Below are 22469 nucleotides of genomic sequence, written 5' to 3' on the forward strand. Positions count from 1 at the left end.
TCTCTCACATCTAATCCCTTGAATCTATTTCTCCCTTCCACTGTATAATCATAAGGGATTTAATGTAGGTCATACCTGAATGGTCTAGTGGTTTTTCCTACTTTCTTCAATTTAAGTCTGAATTTGCCAATAAGGAGTTCATGATCTGTGCCACAGCCAACTGCCCATCTTGTTTTTACTGACTGTCTAGGGTTTCCCATGTTTGACTTCAAAAAGTATAATCAATCTGATTTTGATATTGACCATCTGGTAATGTTCATGTGTAGAGTCTTCTCTTACGTTGTTGGAAGAGGGTGTTTGCTATGACTGGTGCATTCTCTTGGAAGAACTCTATTAGCCTTTGCCCTGCTTCATTCTGTACTCCAAGACCTAATTTGCTTGTTACTCCAGGTGTTTCTTGACTTTCTACTTTCACATTCCTGTCCCCTATAATGAAAAGGACATCTTTTTTGGGTGTTAGTTCCAGATGGTCTTGTAGGTCTTCATAGAATCATTCTACTTCAGCTTCTTCAGCATTACTGGTGGGGCATAGACTTGGATTACTGTGATATTGAATGGTTTGCCTTAGAAATGAACAGAGATCATTCTGTCGTTTTTGAGATTGCACCCAATTACTGCATTTTAGACTCTTTTGTTGACTAGGATGGCTACTCCATTTCTTCTAAGGGATTCTTCCCAGAGTGGTAGATATAAGGGTCATTTGAGTTAAATTCTCCCTTTCCAGTCCATTTTAGTTCACTGATTCCTAAAATATCTGTGTTTACTCTTGTCATCACCTGTTTGACCGCTTCCAATTTGCCCCTGACTCATGGACCTAACATTCCAGGTTCCTATGCAATATTGCTCTTTACAGCATCGAAATTAACTTCCATCACCAGTCACATCCACAACTGGGCATTGTTTTTGCTTTGTCTCCCTCTCTTCATTCTTTCTGGAGTTATTTCTCCACTGATGTCCAGTAGCATATTGGGCACCTACCGACCTGGAAAGTTCATCTTTCAGTGCTATAACTTTTTGCCTTTTCATACTATTTATATGGCTCTCAAGGCAAGAATACTGAAGTGGTTTGCCATTCCCTTCTCCAGTGGACCACTTTTTGTCAGAACTCTCCAGCATGATCCGTCCATCTTGGATCACGCCTTCTACTTCAGTTCAGTTCAGTTCAGTTCAGTTCAGTCACTCTGTCGTGACCGACTCTTTGTGACCCCATGAATCACAGCACGCCAGGCCTCCCTGTCCATCATCAACTCGCTGAGTTCACTCAAACTAACGTCCATCGAGTCAGTGATGCCATCCAGCCATCTCATCCTCGGTCGTCCCCTCTCCTCCTGCCCCCAATCCCTCCCAGCATCAGAGTCTTTTCCAATGAGTCAACTCTTCACATGAGATGGCCAAAGTACTGGAGTTTCAGCTTCAGCATTGTTCCTTCCAATGAACACCCAGGACTGATCTCCTTTAGAATGGACTGGTTGGATCTCCTTGCAGTCCAAGGGACTCTCAAGAGTCTTCTCCAACACCACAGTTCAAAAGCATCAATTCTTCGGCACTCAGGTTTCTTCACGGTGCAACTCTCACATCCATACATGACCACTGGAAAAACCATAGCCTTGACTAAACGGACCTTTGTTGGCAAAGTAATGTCTCTGCTTTTGAATATACTATCTAGGTTGGTCATAATTTTTCTTCCAAGGAGTAAGCGTCTTTTAATTTCATGGCTGCAGTCACCATCTGCAGTGATTTTGGAACCCCCCAAAATAAAGTCTGACACTGTTCCCACTGTCTCCCCATCTATTTCCCATGAAGTGAAGGAACCAGATGCCATGATCTTCGTTTTCTGAATGTTGAGCTTTAAGCCAACTTTTTCACTCTCTTCTTTCACTTTCATCAACAGGATTTTTAGTTTCTCTTCACTTTCTGCCATAAGGGTGGTGTCATCTGCATATCTGAGGTTATTGATATTTCTCCCAGCAATCTTGATTCCAGCTTGTGCTTCTTCCAGCCCAATGTTTCTCATGATGTACTCTGCATAGAAGTTAAATAAGCAGGGTGACAATATACAGCCTTGATGTACTCCTTTTCCTATTTGGAACCAGTCTGTTGTTCCATGTCCAGTTCTAACTGTTGCTTCTTGACTTGTATATAGGTTTCTCAAGAGGCAGGTCAGGTGGTCTGGTGTTCCCATCTCTTTCAGAATTTTCCACAGTTTATTGTGATCCACATAGTCAAAGGCTTTGGCATAGTCAATAAAGCAGAAATAGATGTTTTTCTGGAACTCTCTTCCTTTTTTGATGATCCAGTGGTTGGCAACTTGACCTCTGGTTCCTCTGCCTTTTCTAAAGCCAGCTTGAACATCTGGAAGTCCACGGTTCATGTACTGCTGAAGCCTGGTTTGGAGAATTTTGAGCATTACTTTACTAGCATGTGAGATGAGTGCAATTGTGCAGTAGTTTGAACATTCTTTGGCATTGTCTTTCTTTGGAATTGGAATTAGAACAGACCTTTTCCAGTCCTGTGGCCACTGCTGAGTTTTACAAATTTGCTGACATATTGAGTGCAGCATTTTCACCACATCATCTTCCAGGATTTGAAACAGCTCAACTGGAATTCCATCACCTCCACTAGCTTTGTTCATAGTGATGCTTTCTAAGGCCCATTTGACTTCACATTCCAGGATGTCTGGCTCTAGGTGAGTGATCACACCACTGTGATTATCTTGGCCATGAAGATCTTTTTTGTACAGTTCTTCCGTGTATTCTTGCCAACTCTTCTTAATATCTTCTGCTTCTGTTAGGTCCATACCATTTCTGTCCTTTATCAAGCCCATCTTTGCGTGAAATATTCCCTTGGTATCTCTAATTTTCTTGAAGAGATCTCTAGTCCTTCCCATTCTGTTGTTTTCCTCTATTTCTTTGCATTGATCACTGAGGAAGGCTTTCTTATCTCTCCTTGCTATTCTTTGGAATTCTGCATTCAGATGCTTATATCTTTCCTTTTCTCCTTTTCTTTTCACTTCTCTTGTTTTCACAGCTATTTGTAAGGCCTCCTCAGACAGCCATTTTGCTTTTTTGTATTTCTTTTCCATGGGGATGGTCTTGATCCCTGTCTCCTGTACAATGTCATGAACCTCAGTCCATAGTTCATCAGGCACTCTGTCTATCACATCTAGTCCCTTAAATCTATTTCTCACTTCCACTGTTTAATCATAAGGGATTTGATTTAGGTCATACCTCTGCTTCAGTAAACACCATTAAATATTTTCAAAATCAATTATACTGTTTTACATTATCACTAGCAAAGTATGAATATTTTTCTTTATCTACAGGTTTGCAAAATGTTGGAATTGTCAAGCTCTCTTGTCCTTTATATTCTTTTCCTCTTCCTTCCCTTTTGTTACATTCTTTTCCCTTCTCCTAGGCCCTTCTTCCATCCACCCCTTTCCTTCCTCCCTTTCTTCTTTTCTTCCTTCCTTCCTTCTTTCCAGGGTGCTGGTCGGTATATATTTGTATATCATTGTAGTATTATTTGAATTGAGAAGAATGAAATTTGATTTGAATGTTCATTCCTAGGTCCATTTTCACTTTTTTCTTGAGGACGCAGATGTGGAAATTTCTGCACTTGTTATTTTCCCAGAAATCCTGTCAGACTTTATCAAGCTGAATAAGATGAATCTTGATTGCAATTCCTCTGCATTTTCTCTACAGTCATATCATAAGTATCAGGTATATATATTTTTATTTCTCATTAAATTGTTCCCATTATCATCCATGCTCCATAAATCTAGTTCAGTAGCTGCTAGAAAGACAATATTTATTATTTTTCATTAACTTGATAGAGCTTTATTTCAGTGACAGGATGGATGAAAATCGAATTTTGTGGTCCAAAGTATTTACACAAGGAGAAAGAAAGCAAGTTAAATCTATGACAAAATATTTATCCATTTCAACCTCTTACAAATATTTCCAGAAACAGAGTGAAGCTCCATGTAAAGTCAACTTGATAAAATTTTTGCTGTCTTAGTTTTCTTATCTATGAATTTAACTTTTTAAATTCATAGATAAAATGTAATTCATAGGTTTAAGCTGTAAGATACATTACACAATATCAGACTAAAATATTTATGCATAAATGAGACTGAGAATATATTTGTAGAGGCAATGGATGGATGAAGGAAATGAAGCTAAGAGATAAGAACAGGGAGAGCAGAGTTTCTGAGTCTAGACACACTGGATCAGCCAATCACAGATGAAGGGCACTGAGGAAGAGGAGTGCATCTTACATTCCCCCAAACCAATGAACTTGTGTTATGCCCTGGGCTAATCTGCTCTCAGAAGCAGAGAGGGCAGGAGGCTCGTGGGGCTCACAAGGAAGACCAGGGCCCCTGCTGCTTACACCTGCTTTTGACACATCATGGTACTTCTGACTCTTGCGGAGAAGGCTTCTGTCATTGCCTTGTGGAGCAAGATGAGGGTGGCTGAAGTTGGTTCAGATACCCTAGGCAGGCAGGTATTCAGCTTACAAGGTAGGCTGAAGGAGAGTGAATGTCAGCTGGGCGAGTGGGGACAGAGCCATCGCCTGAGATTCTGGCAGGCATCTGCCAGAGATTCTGACTCCCTCTGACCTTGTGCTGTTTTCACCCTCTAGGCTGCTGGTTGTCTACCCTTCGACTCAGAGGTTCTTTGACTATTTGGGGGACTTGTCCTTTGATGATTTATAGGCAATATTGTACCTTCTTTGTTTCCAGGCATCATTTCCTCTCATTCATTCTTGTTTTTCTCTGTTTGTTCTCTGCAGTATCTTCTTTATATTTAAATATTTTGAGTGTTTAAGTGTTTGAGTATTAAGACTTTCTTCTAAGTCACTTAAAATTTTTGTCTCATGATTTTCCCTTATCTCTTTCTAAGTAAGGAAGACAAAATTATGTGTTGCTTCTTTAAATAGTTAAAAAAAAATGATAGCAAGTTCTGAATTAAGACAGAAAGAGAGAAACATCTCTAAGTATAAATTCAGGCTGATATGGGTGGCTTCACATCAGTAGTAACACCTACACTTCAGCCATCTTTCTGCTTATATTCTAGGGGCACAGCTTGGGATGAGACTGAAATACTAAGTCCAAATTGGGTGCCTCTGCTAACAGTGTCCTTGTTTTTTATCTCTACAACATAGCTCCTGGGCAACATACTGGTGAGTACGCTAGCTTGAAACTTAGGCAAGGAATTCCCCAGAGTTGCAGGCTGCCTATCAGAAGGTGGTGGCTGATGTGGCTAATGCCCTCACCTACAAATGCCATTGAGATCCTGTCCTATTTTGTTGCCCCCAAAGGAATATTGATTTTTAACTGATTGATGATTGATTTACAATATTGGTTTGATTACTATCATACATTAATAAGAATTAACCATGAGTGAGTGAGTGAAGTCGCTCAGTCGTGTCCGACTCTTTGTGATCCCAAGGACTGTAGCCCACCAAGCTTCTCCATCCATGGGATTCTCCAGGCAAGAATACTGGAGTGGGTTGCCATTTCCTTCTCCAATGAATTAACCATAGGTGTATATATTTCCCTTCCCACCTGAATCTCCCTCCCACCTCTGGCCCATTACCACCCCTCTAGGTTATTACAGAGTTCCCATTTGAATTCTTTGAGTTGATGACCATTGTGATAGCTTATGTTGAATGGTGTCAGATTTTTGGCTTTCAGAGCAGACAGTTTCAATCTGGGCCCAGAGACAAAACTTGGTCACTCAGAGCTTTTGTGTGGCAGGTTTTTTTAATTTAATTTTACTTTATTTTACTTTACAATACTGTATTGGTTTTGCCATACATCAACATGAATCCACCACGGGTGTACATGTGTTCCCAATCCTGAACTCCCTTCCCACCTCCCTCCCTCATACCATCTCTCTGGGTCATCCCAGTGCACCAGCCCCAAGCATCCTGTAACCTGGATCGAATCTAGACTGGTGATTTGTTTCTTATATGATATTATACATGTTTCAGTGCCATTCTCCCAGTTTTAATACAGTGAAAAAGAGACAGAGAAAGCTTCTGATGTAGATATCAGAAGGGGAACAGGAGAATGCCCCACTAGCTAGTCTTATAAAGACCTTATATAATTTTTCAATTGGTTACTAACAATATAAAGGTCTTATCAAACCCTCTCTCTAAATCCTGAGCTAACAGGATTAGTCAGAAGGTTCTTAAGAAGGACAACCATGTCTTCAAGCAACATCCATTGTTTTTATATAATCATTAGTACAAAGCTTAAAGAAAAACATACCCATGAGCAAGATGAATTTTTTTTTGTTTAATCATTCAGTTCAGTTCAGTTAAGTTTTGTCACTCAGTCCTGTCCAACTCTTTGCGACCCCATGAATCACAGCACGCCAGGCCGCCCTGTCCATCACCAACTCCCAGAGTTCACTCAGACTCATGTTCACCGAGTCCGTGATGCCATCCAGCCATCTCATCCTCTGTCGTATCCTTCTCTTCCTGCCCCCAATCCCTCCCAGCATCAGAGTCTTTTCCAATGAGTCAACTCTTCGCATGAGGTGGCCAAAGTACTGGAGTTTCAGCTTCAGCATCATTCCTTCCAAAGAAGACCCAGGGCTGATCTCCTTTAGGATGGACTGGTTGGATCTCCTTGCAGTCCAAGGGACTCTCAAGAGTCTTCTCCAACACCACAGTTCAAAAGCATCAATTCTTCGGTGCTCAGCTTTCTTCACAGTCCAACTCTCACATCCATACATGACTACTAGAAAAACCATAGCCTTGACTAACCGAACCTTTGTTGGCAAAGTAATGTCTCTGCTTTTGATGCTATCTAGGTTGGTCATAACTTTTCTTCCGAGGAGTAAGCGTCTTTTAATTTCATGGCTGCAGTCACCACCTGCAGTGATTTTGGAACCCCCCAAAATAAAGTCTGACACTGTTCCCACTGTCTCCCCATCTATTTCCCATGAAGTGATGGGACCAGATGCCATGATCTTCGTTTTCTGAATGTTGAGCTTTAAGCCAACTTGTTCGCTCTCCTCTTTCATTTTCATCAAGAAGCTTTTCATTTCTTCACTTTCTGCCATAAGGGGGGTGTCATCTGCATATCTGAGGTTATTGATATTTCTCCGGGCAATCTTGATTCCAGCTTGTGCTTCTTCCAGCCCAGTGTTTCTCATGATGTACTCTGCATATAAGTTAAATAAGCAGGGTGACAATATACAGCCTTGATGTACTCCTTTTCCTATTTGGAACCAGTATGTTGTTCCATATCCAGTTCTAACTGTTGCTTCCTGACCTGCATACAGGTTTCTCAAGAGGCAGGTCAGGTGGTCTGATATTCCTATCTCTTTCAGAATTTTCCACAGTTTATTGTGATCCACATAGTCAAAGGCTTTGGCATAGTCAATAAAGGAGAAATAGATGCTTTTCTGGAACTCTCTTGCTTTTTTGATGATCCAGCAGATGTTGGCAATTTGACCTCTGGTTCCTCTGCCTTTTCTAAAACCAGTTTGAACATCTGGAAGTTCATGGTTCACGCATTGCTGAATCCTGGCTTGGAGAATTTTGAGCATTTCTTTACTAGTGTGTGAGATGAGTGCAATTGTGCAGTAGTTTGAGCATTCTTTGGTATTGCCTTTCTTTGGGATTGGAATGAAAACTGACCTTTTCCTGTCCTGTGGCCACTGCTGAGTTTTCCAAATTTGCTGGCATATTGAGTGCAGCATTTTCACCACATCATCTTCTAGGATTTGAAATAGCTCAACTGGAATTCCATCACCTCCACTAGCTTTGTTCATAGTGATGCTTTCTAAGGCCCAGTTGACTTCACATTCTGGGATGTCTGGCTCTAGGTGAGTGATCACACCATTGTGATTATCTTGGTCATGAAGATCTTTTTTGTACAGTTCTTCTGTGTATTCTTGCCACCTCTTCTTAATATCTTCTGCTTCTGTTAGGTCTATACCATTTCTGTTTTTTTATCAAGCCCATCTTTGCGTGAAATATTCCCTTGATATCTCTAATTTTCTTGAAGAGATCTCATCTTTCCCATTCTGTTGTTTTTCTCTATTTCTTTGCATTGATCACTGAGGAAGGCTTTCTTATCTCTCCTTGCTATTCTTCTTTGGAATTCTGCATTCAGATGCTTATATCTTTCCTTTTCTCCTTTACTTTTTTCTTCTCTTGTTTTCATAGCTATTTGTAAGGCCTCCTCAGACAGCCATTTTGCTTTTTTGCATTTCTTTTCCATGGAGATGGTCTTGATCCCTGTCTCCTGTACAATGTCATGAACCTCAGTCCATAGTTCATCATGCACTCTATCTATCAGATATAGTCCCTTAAATCTATTTCTCACTTCCACTGTATAATCATAAGGGATTTGATTTAGGTCATAATGAGCCATAGTTGGCTCCCCGCCTTCTTTTTGCTGACTGTATAGAGCTTCTCCATCTTTGGCTGCAAAGAATATAATCAGTCTATTTTCAGTGTTTACCATCTGGTGATGTCCATGTTTAGAGTCTTCTTTTGTGTTGTTGGAAGAGGGTGTTTGCTATGACCAGTGTGTTCTCTTGGCAAAATTCTATTAGCATTTGCCCTGCTTCATTCCATTATGGCTCTGGCTTAAAGAAAGCTAATCTTCAAGACTATTGCCAAACAACTCAAAGTTTAAGAAAAAAATTTCTTATGTGACTAAAACAATGTAATGTAGAAAAAAATAGTTTGTCCTTTTCTCCTCCTCCAGATCTCCAGACCCCTTGACTGCCCTGGACTCCTTATCAATCTACCTAAAAATTAAAACTTTCATCTGGAAGATCTTATTTCCCTACATTCTTCTATTTTTTAACAATTCAAAAATTTTAAAGTCATTTTTGAGTTACAATACTGTTTCTGTTGTTTTTATGTTCAGGTTTTTAGTCCACAAGGCATGTCGGATCTTAGCTCCCTGAACAGAAATAGAACTCTCACCTCCCGCATTAGACCAAGTCTTAAACACTAGATTGTCATGAAAGTCCCAGTATTTTTCCAGATTTTATCTTTTGAACTTGGGGAAATAATGTCCACCCTCAATGATATGACTTCTTCCTGATAAAGAACTTTCAGCTCAATTTCCTGATTCATTTTACTCAATTTTTTTTTTTTTCTTTCTGCTAAGGATATGAGTTGACTCATTGGAAAAACTCTGATGCTGGGAGGGATTGGGGGCAGGAGGAGAAGGGGACGACTGAGTATGAGATGGCTGGATGGCATCACGGACTCAATGGACGTGAGTCTGAGTGAACTCCAGGGGATGGTGATGAACAGGGAGGCCTGGCGTGCTGCGATTCATGGGGTCGCAAAGAGTCGGACACGACTGAGTGACTGAACTGAACTGAACTGAAGGATATGGGAAAGTCCCTGAGGGTCTACAGATAGAGAGCCTTTGTGTCTTATACAGAGAAACCAAGGGAAATGAGAAAAGTAAGGGGACCACACACAGTCAATATTGGATGACATTCCTGTCTCAAAGCGTAAGAACTATAAGAAGGTTTAAAATATAGTGAGGATACCAGCATTACAGGGGCTCATGGGAAACTTCAAATCTAGACAGAAACTTCAAGATAACACTCTGATCCGTACCCACGAATTACTAAAGAAATAATATGCTCAATCAGAGACATAATGATTGCTCAAGAAACTGTTACTAACGTTTCCTTTTTTCATACTTCCCTTGCCTGCACGTTTTAGGCAACAATGCTGTTACGTCAGGTGTTCCCATTTGAATGTATAATCTCCCTGTTCCACTTGCCCCAAAACACCTCCCAAGTTAACCTCAACCTCCCATTCCAGTTAAAGTTCAGTACTCACATAACAGTTGCTTGAATCTTTTGACCTTGGCATCAGTGAAATTTCCAGTATTGCCTAAGAAAGTTCTTCCAAACTCTCCCACTTCAAACTTTTCACATTTCTTCCTGTCTAGCATGCTCACGCTGTGTGCTGTATAAGGGTTTCTGCCTTTTGTACTATCCTACATGTTTACCATGTCTTATATAGCAGATCCTCCATAGACAGTAAGTGTATGTTTATTAAGTGAAGCAATCAATGAATGAACAATTATTTCTTGTCCCAAAACTCCTGGGGGTAGAGGACAATCTGAAAAATACGCTATTGCATAGTGTTTCTTTGGTGTGGTGTTAGTGCTACAATATACAATGAGGAAGCACACAGGAAGGTAAATCACTGATTAGATACTTGCTTTCTGATTATAGGTAATACTTTAAAAAACTTTTCAACTCTTTATTTAATATGGAGTATATCCAATTAAAACTGTTGTGATAGTTCCAAGTACACAGCAAAGTGACTAAACCATATATATCACATGTTTCCATTCTTCCCCAAAATCTCTCCCATCCAGGCTGGCACATATCATTGACCGACTTTCCAGTGCTATTCAGTAAGACCTTGTCATTTATCTATTTTAAAGATAGCAGTGTGTACTTGTCCATCCCAAACTCCCTAACTATCCCTTGTGAAATTATTTTTTTTAATATGTAAAATTGGAAGGACTTCTAGAACCTTCTAACTTGCATGCATTTCTTTAAATCTATATCATGCTCCTGTTGATTAAATTTAGACTTGACTACCTGAAACAGAATATGTTGTTTCCTTCTATAAAATGTATATTCAGAATAATTCTATCTTACTACCAGGTTATAGACAATGCGTTGAAGTTTACTGTTTCACCACTGTATTTTGAACTGTCTGAAGGCAAATGAGCTTTTAAATATTTGTTTATTTCTTCTCATGTTTCTGTACATAGTAGGCAACAAGAATCCTTTACACCCCAACACTATGTTTAATAACCACAGGGTCACATCCCAGAATCAGAGGTATCTCAGGAAAATCTTAGGAAGTTTCCTTTCACACTCCTGAGCACAGAAAAGTCATTATAAGAATTAGACATTTTCAAAAGATTTTAAAGAGGGTAAGAGAGACCGTGTGTTTCACAGTTTGGAATGAGAAAGCAAAGTACCCTTCTTCCTTCTAAATGTTCATAAAAAACTATAGAATATCTGAAGAACTTACTGCACTCTCTTTTGTTCCTTTACCTTTGGAACTGGCCAGTGAATCTAGACAAGAAGTTGGGACTGAAAATCCCAATACTGGAGAATTCAAGAGAACATCACTGGGGTGGGGTTTGGGTCAAGTTCAAACTGTGGCTGTATTGCTGGTGTTGGTGTCTCTATGTTGGGAGTGAGGAAGTCAAAGGATGGAAAGAGACTTGGCAGTTTGTTATATGTTTTCATTCCTTGTTAAAGTGGAGCTTCTGTAAAAGTCTAAGAGTAAAATTAATTCCTTAATATTTGATTTTACTTGATAACGTACCCAAGTTACTTCTAGTTCCGGCCTGCCTATCATGTTGCTTCATATATCATGTTCAGTATGTGTTAATGCAGATAGTGTATATGTAGGAGGAAGAAAGATGGAAAGAGACCAGAGGCAAGGAGAGAAGGACAGTGAAAGAGAGGGAGACACAAGAGTCAGAGTGAGAAAAAGGGAGGGAAGAAGAGGAGAGGGGAGAAAGGAGAGGAGAGAGAGCAAGAAGTAAGTAATGTCATGCATTGATTTCCATAATCATTTTAAAATCAGCCAATTGAATGTCGTGGGAATTTAGGATGCTATTCTAGATTTTCCATCTTTTAAGCCTCAGAGAGTAAAGTAAAGTAAAGTCGCTCAGTCGTGTCCGACTCTTTGCGACCCCATGGACTGTAGGCTATCAGGCTCCTCCCTCTGTGGGATTCTCCAGGCAAGAGTACTGGAGTGGGTTGCCATTTCCTTCTCCAGGGAATCTTCCCAACCCAGGGATCGAACCCGGGTCTCCCGCATTCCAGGCAGATGCTTAAGTGCCCTAAAAGTTGGCTTTGGGAATTAATGCCTTATATATTTGTCAAGGGTGCCCAGTCTGAAGCCATGATTCTGCCTTTCCAGACATAAGGCTTCAAATTTCACTTGAGAAAGACTGCCCCTTTGTTTTGATAAATCAATACCATAGCCCACTTTTGAGGTAAATAAAAGCTAATTCTGAATGAATTAAAACCTGAGCCCAGTGGAAGAAATATTAACATGCAATTGATAAACTGAGACATTAACTGTCCTGTAATAATTAGGATATATTTTATCAAAGTTACTGCTATATTACTGCTATATATATTTTATCAAAGTTACTGCTATATTACATTTTTAGAAAAAAAAATGACCTTTTAAAACATGAGTTAAATTGCACCATTTCTAAACTATTCTGTTTATTACCTCTGTTTCTATGAGTTCTGCTCTTCAAGAAGAATTTACTTCATTTTATTTTTTTGTTTTATTTTATTTCACTTTATTTTTGAAACAGTGCTAAAACTGAGGTAAATAAGATATTGTACCTCTGGGAAAGAAGAGTAAATAATAATTGCTTTATCTTGTCATAAACTAATGGAAAATAATCGAATAAACAGCTACCTTACCCAGAAGAATACAGATGAGTTTGGTGAAATATTCTACTTGGGTAATTAAAACTGAACATCAAAGCATGTACAAAAGAATTCTAGTTGAGTGAAATTTTTGAACTAAATGATGTAACCACACATCTCTGGATGAATGTAATGATTCTCTTGAAGAAAGTCAATATTTACCCACTTAATTATACTCAGAGTAGGCCCATCCTGGTATAGAACATTAGGAATTAGGTGACCTTGCCAGACTGGAATAAAGGGGGAAAAAAAAAAAAAAAACCTGTCTATTTCTCTCTCTGTGGACTTGTATGAGTGTGTGCTTGTGTGTGTATGTTCAATGCTCAGTGGGGCTGGAATCAAAGTAGAGCAGACATGCTGTGGATCCCTTCACAGCGTCCAGGAAAGCTCATGATGGTGAAGATAGTAGTGGGCCTAAGAAGCATTCCAGAACCTTTTAATGGCGGCCTGGATTTGCACTTTAGGCTCTGAACATAACCCTACTTCTATAACTATTCACTCTTCCTTATTTTTGCCTAAACTTTTGATTGTCTTATAACAACTTGCAGCCTTGTCCTTGCAAAGTTATGGTAATAGAAAGAAAAACCTGTTTCACTCTTTAATCATACCAAGTAGACTGAAGTGACTTAGCAGCAGTAGCAGCAGCAGCAATGGTGAAAGACAACAACTCTTGCCCTGAGACTTGCATAATGGTGGCTGCAGCAGTCAGTACAAAAGAGGGGGTCATAGACCATTCATGGCAAAGGAAGACTTAAAAAAGAAGATACAGTAGAATTATTTGTGTATATATACACACACACACATGTATATATATACTGGAATACTACTCAAGTATGAAAAAGAATGAAATTTTGCCAGTTGTAACAACTTGGATGAACCTGTAGGATATTATGCTTGGTGCAATGTCAGACAAAGAAAAACAAAATCCTGTTAATTGTGACTTATATGTGGAACATAAAAAGCAACACAAATTAATATAACAAAGCAGAAACAAACTCACAGATATAGAGAACAAACTAGTGGTTACCCATGGGGAGAGAGAAGAGGGAAGGTCAGGATAGGGGTAGGGGATTAAAAGATAAGAATTACCATGTACAAAATAGATTAGCAACAAGGATATATTGTACAGAACAGAAAACATAGTCAATAATTTATTGCAACTTTAAATGGTGTATAGTCTTTAAAAATACTGAATCACTATGTTGTATACCTGAAACTAATATAATATTATAGATCAAATATTTAAAAATAATTAATTCAAAGCAAATGAATTAGGGAACTAATCTCTGAAAACAGAAAATGATAGGGGAAGTCTAAGTACATGTTAAATTCTGTCAGTCAAGACAGCAAAATTGTAGCCCTGACAATTTGGCTTCTTTACAAGAAAATATAGGAATAGACTATACTATTATTTAGTAAGTTCTGTGAGTTTTCCAATAACACAGACTTCCTGAAAAGATATGTCCAAAGTTTTCCAGAAGAAGTCCTTTAACTCACATATGCCTGACCTCTGATATCAGAGATGTGAAATAGGTCTTTTAAAGAGTACAAACAGAGCAGTGTTTTGGACTCTGTGGGAGAGGGAGAGGATGAGATGATTTGGGAGAATAGCATTGAAACATGTATAATATCATATAAGAAACGAGTTGCCAGTCCAGGTTCGATGCAGGATACAGGATGCTTGGGGCTGGTGCACTGGGATGACCCAGAGGGATGGTATGGGGAGGAAGGTGGGAGGGGGGTTCAGGATTGGGAACACATGTACACCCGTGGCAGATTAATGTTGATGTATGGCAAAACCAATACAATATTGTAAAGTAATTAGCCTCCAATTAAAATAAATAAATATAAATTAAAAAATAAAAAAAAACAATGATAAAGCTAACAGAGATTTCAGTTTAATCAGTTGAAACTCAAAACTAAAGGTCAAATCATGTAGTTTTTTGTTTTTAACATTTAAAACATTTTAAAGATTTCTTTTCCCAGAAGTCAACGTGTGGTAATTTTTTTCTAAGTATAGACCAATAGTTAGAGCCTTTTTCTTTGAAGGTTGCAGAAAAGAGTGAATATAAATTGAAAATGTTTAAACTCTATATTCTTTTCCCCTATAATCTTGTGGGGATATAATCCTACCCTAACTTCCAGAGAGCCAGGCAAGATCCAAGACTTTTCTACATGTCTGAAAATATCAGAATGAATTTGTTCACAAGTACTTGATTGGGAATAGGCCAGATCAAAGGGGTGAGGAATCTTCATTTACCTAGCAATGATGGAAAAAATATTTTGGAAGATGGAGTAATGAAAACTGGACATTCATGAATTTCTTTGTAACAACTAGAAATGCAGAAGTCCTTTCCTTCTAGTTCCCCTAAAAATATATTAGTTGGAGTTACAGAGACATAGAGCTGAGAGAATGAGAGATTTTTAAATTTTTTATTTATTTTTGTGTGCTCTTTATTTTCATCTTATTTTTTTACTTTACAATACTGTATTGTTTTGCCATACATTTACATGAATCTGCCGCGGGTGTACAGGAGTTCCCAATCCTGAACCCCCCTCCCACCACCCTCCCCATATCATCTCTCTGGGTCATCCCAGTGCACCAGCCCCAAGCATCCTGTATCCTGTATTGAAACTAGACTGGCGATTCGTTTCTTACATGATAGTATACATGTTTCAATGCCATTCTCCCAAATTATCCCACCCTCTCCCTCTCCCACAGTATCCAAAAGTCTGTTCTATATATCTGTGTCTCTCTGAGATTTTTTAAAACACGTTTTGCCAGTGATGGCAAAGTTGACAGAAAGGTGATTTTAGGCATCAAGTTTTCTGAATCAGGAGAAGGTTCTAAGGTGAGAGAAGGGAAGTAAATATATATGCTCCTATCCTTACTGAAAGGAAGTGGAAATTCAAGAAGAAGGGAAGATGCAGAAAGTAGAGATGATAGAAAGTAGGGGACACTCAGGAAACTCTGAGATCTAATGCTGAGCTCAGAAATGCTTGATGCTTTTGTTTTTTCATTGAATCTTCTAGTAGTAAGAAACAGACCTCTATACTTCAGAAGTTCTTCTTCCCTAAGAAGGTAAGAGGATTTATTACATGGGTTGGAGGAGGTGCAAAGAGAGAAGAAATATTTGAAAAGCTGTATATAAAGAAGGATAAATTTTAGTAAAAGAAGGTATAAACAAAGTATATAGAGAAAACAGAATTAAAGATGAATTGAAATAGAAGAAATTTTTATGCATACAGTACTCTTAGAGGTTTAGAGGAGAAGACCAAATAATCTGATTCAAGCTGGAATGTCTTTCCACAGTTTTATCCCTCCTTTTAAATCACAGAGAAACTTCTCTGTTCTTCAAGACACTTTCCCAGGTCAGTCCATGAGGAAACAATTTATATGCCTCTATTTAGTTTTCAAACACATTACCTCTCTCAGGATTATTGAAACTTTGGGGGCTTGATTGATTTTTTATTTCTTTGTATTTCTTACTACATGGAGAGGTCTCTATGTTTTCATCTATGGATTAATGGAGTAGCTGTTTCATAGGAGCTCTTGATCCATACTTATTCTATTTTTCTATCATTTATTTGGTCATAAATTAAATTAAGAAAAAATTGAATGAGTAGATAAACAAATGAATATTTGTTTTCATACCAGAATGATTTAATCCCAAACAAGCAAACAAAAGAGATGCATATTTAGAACAGGGGCAGAGGGTTTATCCATGCTGTCCATGTAATTTTTTTGCATATTCTGAAGTCCCAGGAGATAATCCATCCACATAGTTAAGTTGAATCATAGTGGACAAATTCTTTCCACTTTCTGGAGCCTGGATTCTTCATTTGTATAATAAGAAAATTGAGGAGGTGGTTTCCAAGAGGTTACCTCGTTGTGATTCTAAAATCTCTACAAGCAAACTTGCTAAGGAAGATGATTTCAGTAGCAATGTGTATTGCTGGAATGACTGAGACCTAGAAATGCCCAGAAAGAGGGCTGAAGGTCTAAAGTCAGTGCCAGGAAGATCAAAGAGAGGTATGACTGTCATCATTCAAGCCTCACCCTGTGGAACCACACCTTGGCCTGAGCCAATCTGCTCACAGAAGCAGGGAGGGCAGGAGGCAGGGCTGGGCATAAAAGGAAGAGCTGGGCCAGTTGCTGCTTACACTTGCTTCTGACACAACTGTGTTCACTAGCAACTACACAAACAGACACCATGCTGAGTGCTGAGGAGAAGACTTCTGTCATCACCCTATTTTCCAAGGTGAACGTGGATGAAGTCGGTGGTGAGGCCCTGGGCAGGTATGTATCCTGCTTACAAGACAGGTTTTAAGGAGAGTGAATGGCACCTGGGCGTGTGAGGACTGAGCTGTCCCCTGAGATTCTGAAAGCTGCTGACTTCCTCTGACCTTGTGCTGTTTTCTCCCCTAAGGCTGCTGGTTGTCTACCCCTGGACTCAGAGGTTCTTTGAGCACTTTGGGGACTTGTCCTCTGCTGATGCCATTTTGAGCAACCCTAAGGTGAAGGCCCATGGCAAGAAAGTGCTAGACTCCTTTAGTGAGGGCTTGAAGCAACTTGATGACCTCAAGGGTGCCTTTGCTGCACTGAGTGAGCTGCACTGTGATAAGCTGCACGTGGATCCTGAGAACTTCAGGGTGAGTTTGTGGAATCCTCAATATTCTCCTTCTTCTTATGGTCAAGCTTGTGTCATGGGGACAGGGCTGAATGGCAGGATGTAGTTTAGAATGGAGAAGATGTATTCTGGCTAGAGTGCTAAGGACTTCTCTGAACCATTTAGATTCTTTTAACCTCTTTGCTCTTGCCTGGAAAATCCCATGGGTGGAGGAGCCTGGTAGGCTGCAGTCCATGGGGTTGCTAAGAGTCGGACATGACTGAGTGACGTCACGTTCACTTTTCACTTTCATGCATTGGAGAAGGAAATGGCAACCTACTCCAGTGTTCTTGCCTGGAGAATCCCAGGGCTGGGGGAGCCTGGTGGGCTGCCATCTATGGGGTCGCACAGAGTCGGACACGACTGAAGCAACTTAGCAGCAACCTCTTTGCTCACAATAATCATTTCTTCAGATTCATTCTTGTTCTCTATTGTCTGCAATGTCTTCTCTTTTTAATTATACTCTTTGAGTGTTCAATTTCAAAAAAGACTTCTTCATCTACTTTAAAAATGATATTTAATATTTTCCCCTTATCTGTTCCTTTCAAGGGATAAAATGTATTGCTTTTTGAAATGATTCAAAATAATAAAAAGGATAACAAGTTCTGGATTAAGATAGAAAGAGAGAAACATTTCTAAATATAAATTCAGCCTGATATGGGTAGCTTCACATCAGCATTAGCATCTGTACTTCAGTCATCTTTGTGCTAATATCCTAGGGGCACAGCTTGGGATGAATCTGAAATACTCTGAATCTAACCTGGGTACCTGCACTAACCCTGCCCTTGCTTAATGTCTTTTCCACACAGCTCCTGGGCAATGTGCTGGTGGTTGTGCTGGCTCGCCGCTTTGGAGGTGAATTCACCCCGGAGCTGCAGGCTAACTTTCAGAAGGTGGTGACTGGTGTTGCCAATGCCCTGGCCCACAGATATCACTAAGCTCCCCTTCCTGATTTCCAGGAAATGTTATTTCATCCTCAGAGCCCAAAAACTGAATATGGAAAAATTATGAAGCGTTTTGAGCATCTGGCCTTTGCCTAATAAAGACACTTATTTTCATTGCACTGGTGTATTTAAATTATTTCACTGTCTCTTACTCAGATGGGCACATGGGAGGACAAAGCACTGAAAACATAAATGAAGGGCTAAGTTGAGACTTTGAGAAAATATATCAGTATATTGGACCCCATGACAAGAGTGGTTGTAAACAGCTAATGTTATTGGAAAACAGGCTCTGCTCCCTTAGTCTTACTTTTCCTGCAATTCAAGTTGCAGCTTGATTTGGGAATTAGATCATTGGTATGTTTTATTTAAATAAATTATGTTATTTATCCTTTCTTTTAAATGTCTTCTCTCTTTAATTGTCCAGAACCTCACTTAAATCCATTAGGTTCTTCTGCCTAAAGACACCACTGTTTAAAATTTTCTTTAGGCATTTTACTGTCCCCATTGCTCTTCCTCCCCTGACCTCTTTGTATCCTAGTTTTCTCTGTCATCTTATAAAGATCTACCTGAAGGATCCTTCTGTCCTGGATTCTGGAAATGACATACGAATTTTGAGTAATCCTTGTTCCCTCTTGCATCCTAATTCTGAATCTCAGTTCAGTTCAGTTCAGTGGCTCAGTTGTGTATGATTCTTTGCGATCCCATGGACTGCAAGGGGAGGTAGTTTTGCTCTCACTTTGCTTGTATTATAAGGTGATAAATATTGGATTGATGAGAATGTAAAAAGGGACTTTTGTGACTTGATAGTCACTGCTGTCTTGCAATCCTTTCATGGGATTCCACTAAACAGAATTCCATTCTCCCCAGGATGCTTTAGCATCTACATCACAGAAGTGACTAGAGGTCTGCCCTCTTTACCCAGTCTCTGATGGCTTCTTTGTCTTTGTAGGCATTAACATAGTGTTACCAGAAGCAACATATGCCAATTTAATCTTCTCCTTCAATAATCACTTATCCGGATACTTGATTCTGGAGATGATGTATGAATTTTTGTAATCTTTGTTTCCTCTGGCATCTTAATTCTGAATCTCTGTTCAGTTCAGTCCAGTGGCTCAGTTGTGTATGATTCTTTGTGACCCCATGGACTGCAGCATGCCAGGCTTCCCTGTCCATCACAAATTCCTGGAGCTTGCTCAAATTCGTGTCCATTGAGTTGGCGATGCCATTCAACCATCTCATCCTCTGTCATCCCCTTCTCTTGCCTTCAGTGTTTCCCAGGTGGCCAAAGTATTGAAGCTTCAGCTTCAGCATCAGTCCTTCCAATGAATATTCAGGACTGATATCCTTCAGGTTTGACTGGTTTGATCTCCTCGCACTCCAAGGGACTCTCAAGAGTCTTCTCCAACATCACAGTTCAAAAGCATCAATTCTTCAGTGGTCACCTTTCTTCATTGTCCAACTCTCACATCCAAAAATGACTATTGGAAAAACTGTAGCTTTGACTAGATGGACATTTGTTGGTAAAGTAATGTCTCTGCTTTTCAATATGTTGTGTAGATTTGTCATAGCTTTTCTTCCAAGGAGGAAGCGTCTTTGAATTTCATGGCTACAGTTACCATCTTCAGTAACTTTGGAGCCCTGTTTCCATTGCTTCCCCGTATATTTGCCATCAAGTGATGGGACCAGATGCCATGGTCTTAGTTTTTTGAATGCTGAATTTTAAGCCAGCTCTTTCACTCTCCTCTTTCACTTTCATCAAGAGGCTCTTTAGCTCCTCTTATCTGAGCTTATTGATGTTTCTCCCAGCAATCTTAATTCCAGCTTGTGCTTCATCCAGCCCGACATTTTGCATAATGTATTTGGCATAGAAGTTAAATAAGCAAGGTGACAATACACAGTCTTGATGTACTCCTTTCCCTATTCTGAATCTAGTTGGGGAGGGTCTGAAAGTAATGCATCTAAAAAGTGATGTAAATGAGTATACAAGGCTTTTATGAGATCTGAGGATGAAGCCCTTGGTATGAAAGCAGGGGTAAAGATAAGTAGTATAGACAATTGTCCAGAAGACAAGAAGACAAAAGTCAGAAAAGAAAAGGAAGATAGCATAGGCCAAATCACTGATGAATAGTGTCTTTGTATATTCTGAGAATTTCAGGTAAACAGGAAAGACAACTGAAGCAAAACTGCCTGGGATAGAATAGAATAGATTATAAATTTTGGTGAACACAGTGGAGCATATTCTTAAAGTTAAAAATTCACAGACAAGAGGATACAATTCAGCCATTACTCACAAGTAAAGCAAGATAGTTTAACAGTTTAGAACATCATTTTGAAATCATACAGCCGGGGTTGAAAAAAACATTACTACTTATTAGTTCTGACCTTGTGAAAAATCTACTAACTTCAGTTTGGTACATAAACATGTCATTTTTAAGTTTTGCAGGAAAATGAAAAAAAGAGTCTCAACACAATTCCATACTTTGACTTTTAACACAAGTTAATGTCAGGTGAGAATTTACAAAGAGTAAGTTGACTCATTTAACATCTCTTCCTAAATGCAAAACATCTCAGGCTGGGGTGGCAATATTGAAGAGTAGGGAATTTGGGGGCTCTTTTAAAATGGATATTAACAACAAGGCAACCATGCTAGCAGCATCTATGTCTAGAAGAAAGTTGAATTACTTTCAACTTTTAAAGTTAAAAGAAACAACAAGTTAAAGAAAAGTCTCTCATTTTTAAGTCAAAGATTTTAGGGGGTCAAATCAGAGATGAAAATGTAATGGTAGGAAGTAGTTTGAGAACAGTCCAGTTGAAATAACACAGGGCACAAAAAAGAGACAAAGATATCAAATAATATAAAAATGTCAATCAGTTGGCTGATGCATAGATCATCAAATGCCCTCTTATATTTTGCTGTTGCTGAGTATTTTCAAGGACAGCTAACAGGGGCATGGATGCTCATTTATGCTAAGTCTAATCAGACCATACAAATCCTGATGAGAACTTCTTAAACACCCAGATGACCACAGTTAGATGCGCCCTGCAACATAATTTTTTATCATGCTTTCTAAGTAATGGATAGTCATTTTTCAATACTCATTCATTTTAAGAATATTATTTATAGATATCTTATACAATATGTAGTAAGTAAAATAATATGCTGTGCTTAGTCACTCAGTCATGTCTGACTCTTTGTCCCCGTGGGCTGTGGCCCACCAGGCACCTCTGTCCATGGCAATTCTCCAGGCAAGAATACTGGAGTGGGTTGCCATGTTTTTCTTCAGGAGATCTTTCTGACCCAAGAATGGAACTGAGTCTCCTGAATTACAAGTGGATTCTTTACCAGTTGAGCTACCATAAATATATGTAAATATACATATAGGTATGTAAACATACATAGGTACAGATATGTAAACATACATAAAGATAGTATATAATAAAGGAGGACATTCAAGAAATGAATAGTTATAGTCATTCACGTAAACTGTGATTTTAAGACTATTCTAGATTTGTGGCAAATAAGTTGTCTCTTATGCAAATGTATTTATAATCCCTGAACATCTAGTTCTCTAGACTAAGCTTATAAAGGGTTCTTATCTGTTCAGTCATTCCAAAACTCTTAAATACTTGACCTGACCTATATTTACTCAATTTGGAACAAATCTGCCTTATTCATTTTATTCATCTTTGGGGCTTCCCTGGTGGCTCAGATGGCAAAGAATCCACCTGCAAAATGAGAGACCTGGATTCGATCCTGGGAAAAGAGGTGGGAAGATCCCCTGGAGTGGAGCATGGCCATCCAGTACAATATTATTGCCTGGAGAATCCCCATGGACAGAGGAGCCTGGCGGGCTACAGTCCATGGGGGTCGCAAAGAGTTTGACAGGACTGACCTACCAAGCAAATTATGCATCTTTGAAGAAAGGGAAAATTTCACAGCCTGCTTCTGCCCCCTGCTGGGATCATGAGAATCATCTATTTAAGAGTGACACTATCATGAATTTTTCGAGGCAGGTCCAGTGTGGGTGTCATTAAATAATTATGCTGAAGTACAAGCAAAAGTCTGGATTGTCCTGGAATACAGAGTTGTTCTTGTTCAATGTAATTATAAAGATACTGACTCTTAAACTTAACACTCTCCCTCTGTGCCTTTGGCTTTCCAGGTGGCTCAAGTGGTGAAGAACCCACCTGCCAGTGCAGGGGGTGCGAGAGACCTAGGCCCTACCTCTGGGCTGGGAAGATCCCCTGGGGTGAGAAATGGCGATCCACTCAAATGTTCTGGCCCGGCAAATCTCATCAACAGAGAAGCCTGGCAGGCTACAGTCCACAGGGTTGCAAAAAGTCAGCTACAACTGAGCGACTAACACTTCTTA

At 39.3% G+C, this 22469-nt stretch overlaps 1 protein-coding gene across 1 annotated transcript; it reads left to right on the plus strand.

The window, feature by feature from the left end:
* Positions 1-16632: 16632 nt before the first annotated feature.
* LOC120876631 (hemoglobin fetal subunit beta) lies at positions 16633-18215 on the plus strand. The gene is made up of 3 exons (XM_040258603.1): positions 16633-16782; positions 16913-17135; positions 17962-18215. Exons 1-3 carry the CDS (start codon positions 16697-16699, stop codon positions 18088-18090), a joined length of 438 nt encoding a protein of 145 aa, XP_040114537.1. The 5' UTR covers positions 16633-16696; the 3' UTR covers positions 18091-18215.
* Positions 18216-22469: the final 4254 nt, after the last annotated feature.

This window comes from Oryx dammah, unplaced genomic scaffold (genome assembly GCF_014754425.2).
Source record: "Oryx dammah isolate SB20612 unplaced genomic scaffold, SCBI_Odam_1.1 HiC_scaffold_17, whole genome shotgun sequence".
In the NCBI taxonomy this organism is placed as follows: domain Eukaryota; kingdom Metazoa; phylum Chordata; class Mammalia; order Artiodactyla; family Bovidae; genus Oryx; species Oryx dammah.